Source organism: Trypanosoma cruzi, genomic scaffold (genome assembly GCF_000209065.1).
Source record: "Trypanosoma cruzi strain CL Brener 1047053516389 genomic scaffold, whole genome shotgun sequence".
NCBI lineage: Eukaryota > Euglenozoa > Kinetoplastea > Trypanosomatida > Trypanosomatidae > Trypanosoma > Trypanosoma cruzi.
In genome coordinates this window covers 26,204-27,726 of record NW_001849291.1, presented here as the reverse complement: position 1 = coordinate 27,726, position 1,523 = coordinate 26,204, and the positions used below count along the sequence as shown (strand labels likewise).

General features: G+C 67.5%; 1 protein-coding gene across 1 annotated transcript, besides 1 other annotated feature; it reads right to left on the bottom strand.

Moving 5' to 3' along the window:
* Window positions 1-1,523, bottom strand: Tc00.1047053455727.10 (dispersed gene family protein 1 (DGF-1), putative; the record flags this gene model as incomplete). The annotated part of the gene is made up of 1 exon (XM_797265.1): window positions 1-1,523. A coding segment is annotated over one exon (1,523 nt), but the record flags the coding sequence as incomplete, so codon positions are not given.
* Window positions 1-1,523: a sequence feature (areas not merged during assembly with more than two copies in the genome that could not be assigned to a particular haplotype).

The window sequence follows — 1,523 nt, the reverse complement described above, 5'->3', positions numbered from 1 at the left end:
CAGACCCCGCGGGAAAGTGCCGCTCAGCACAAGCGCACCGTTCAGCGCCTCCACATCGCACACGGACAGCTCCACCGGCCCGCTCTCGTCGCTCCCCGCCGCCACCGCACCGCGCAAGCCTCCTCCGCCCATCACGTACAACACGGCACCGTTCAGCAGCGACACGTTCTGCACAACGATCCGCACGCCGTCCCGCGCCATCCACGGCACGTAGAGCACAGGACTCACGCCGTCCAGCACAACGTGGCGCAGCGTCACCTCGCTCGCGCCAGCAGGCACGAAGAAAACCGACCGCACCGTCACGCTCTCGCGGACAAACACTCTCGACGCGGTGCCCACAGCGGGCGGCAGTGCAGGAGCTCCCACAGGCACGCACACCTCGCCGTACCCGCCGCTGCCGCACGCGCACACGCACATACCGTTCCTCATGCTCGCAGACGCCGTCCCGGGCGCGTAGCAGTGCGTGTCCCTGTCGCAGGCGTCGCACCCAGCAACGTCGATGCTCCCAGCGTCGCCAAAACCAGCCGCAGCGTACTCCTCCGCCGTCAACAGGACACGTCCACCAGCGTCGTTGCACGCCACCCTCACACGTGCCCCAGCCGCAAGCGACAGGCTCAGCGACAGCATCCGCGGCAGCAGCGCTCGGTTGCGCACAAAGCTCAGCGTGCTCCCAGCAACGGTCACGGCGCCAGCGGCGTAGAGCATCTCCCTCGAGACGCCGTCGTGCACGTTGCCCCTCGCCAGCAGCATCGACCCGCCAGCCAGGCTCACCGTCGAATAAAACGCCACCGCGTAGTCCTCCGTCGACGAAAATTCGCTCCGCACAAGCGCCACAGCGGAGCCCGACACGCTCACAGCCCCACGCACAGACACCGCGTGCTTGCACAGCAGGAAGTCGCTGTCAACAAACGCCACCACGGAGCCGCCGCTGGCCACAACACCGCCCTCCACCGACACGCACAGCCCCAGCGCCGTCTGCACCGACAGCCCGTCCACGTACAGCGCACCGCGCGACGACACCGCCACGCCGCCAACCACCAACACGCCAACAGCGTCGCGGAACACAGCCGCCACGTGCGTGCGCGCGATGGTCAGCACGCTCCCCGTCAGATTCACGTTGTGCAACACGAGGCACGCGGAGGCGGCGCCAAGGCCGTAGGCGTCATGGTACACAACACGCTTCTCTGCGATCAGCACCGAGTCCACCACAGTGACGCGCGAGCCCGGCGGAAATCGGTTCGCCACCAGCACGCCGCCGCCAGAACACGACTCAAGCCCGCTGATCAACACATCGGCGCGCTCGCCAGCAGGCGGATCGGAACGCCACCCGACAACGTACAGGCTCGCTCCGCCCACAAACGTGCAGTTCGCCAGCGTCACGTTGCGCACGCTCCCTGACATCGACGCCACGTCCACCACGACATCTGCCGCAAAGGTCACGCCAACGTAGCACACCACCGACGTCCCGAGACCGGCGTTCACCACTTCATCCACACGCACGTCCCGCACGCACAAATCGGGCG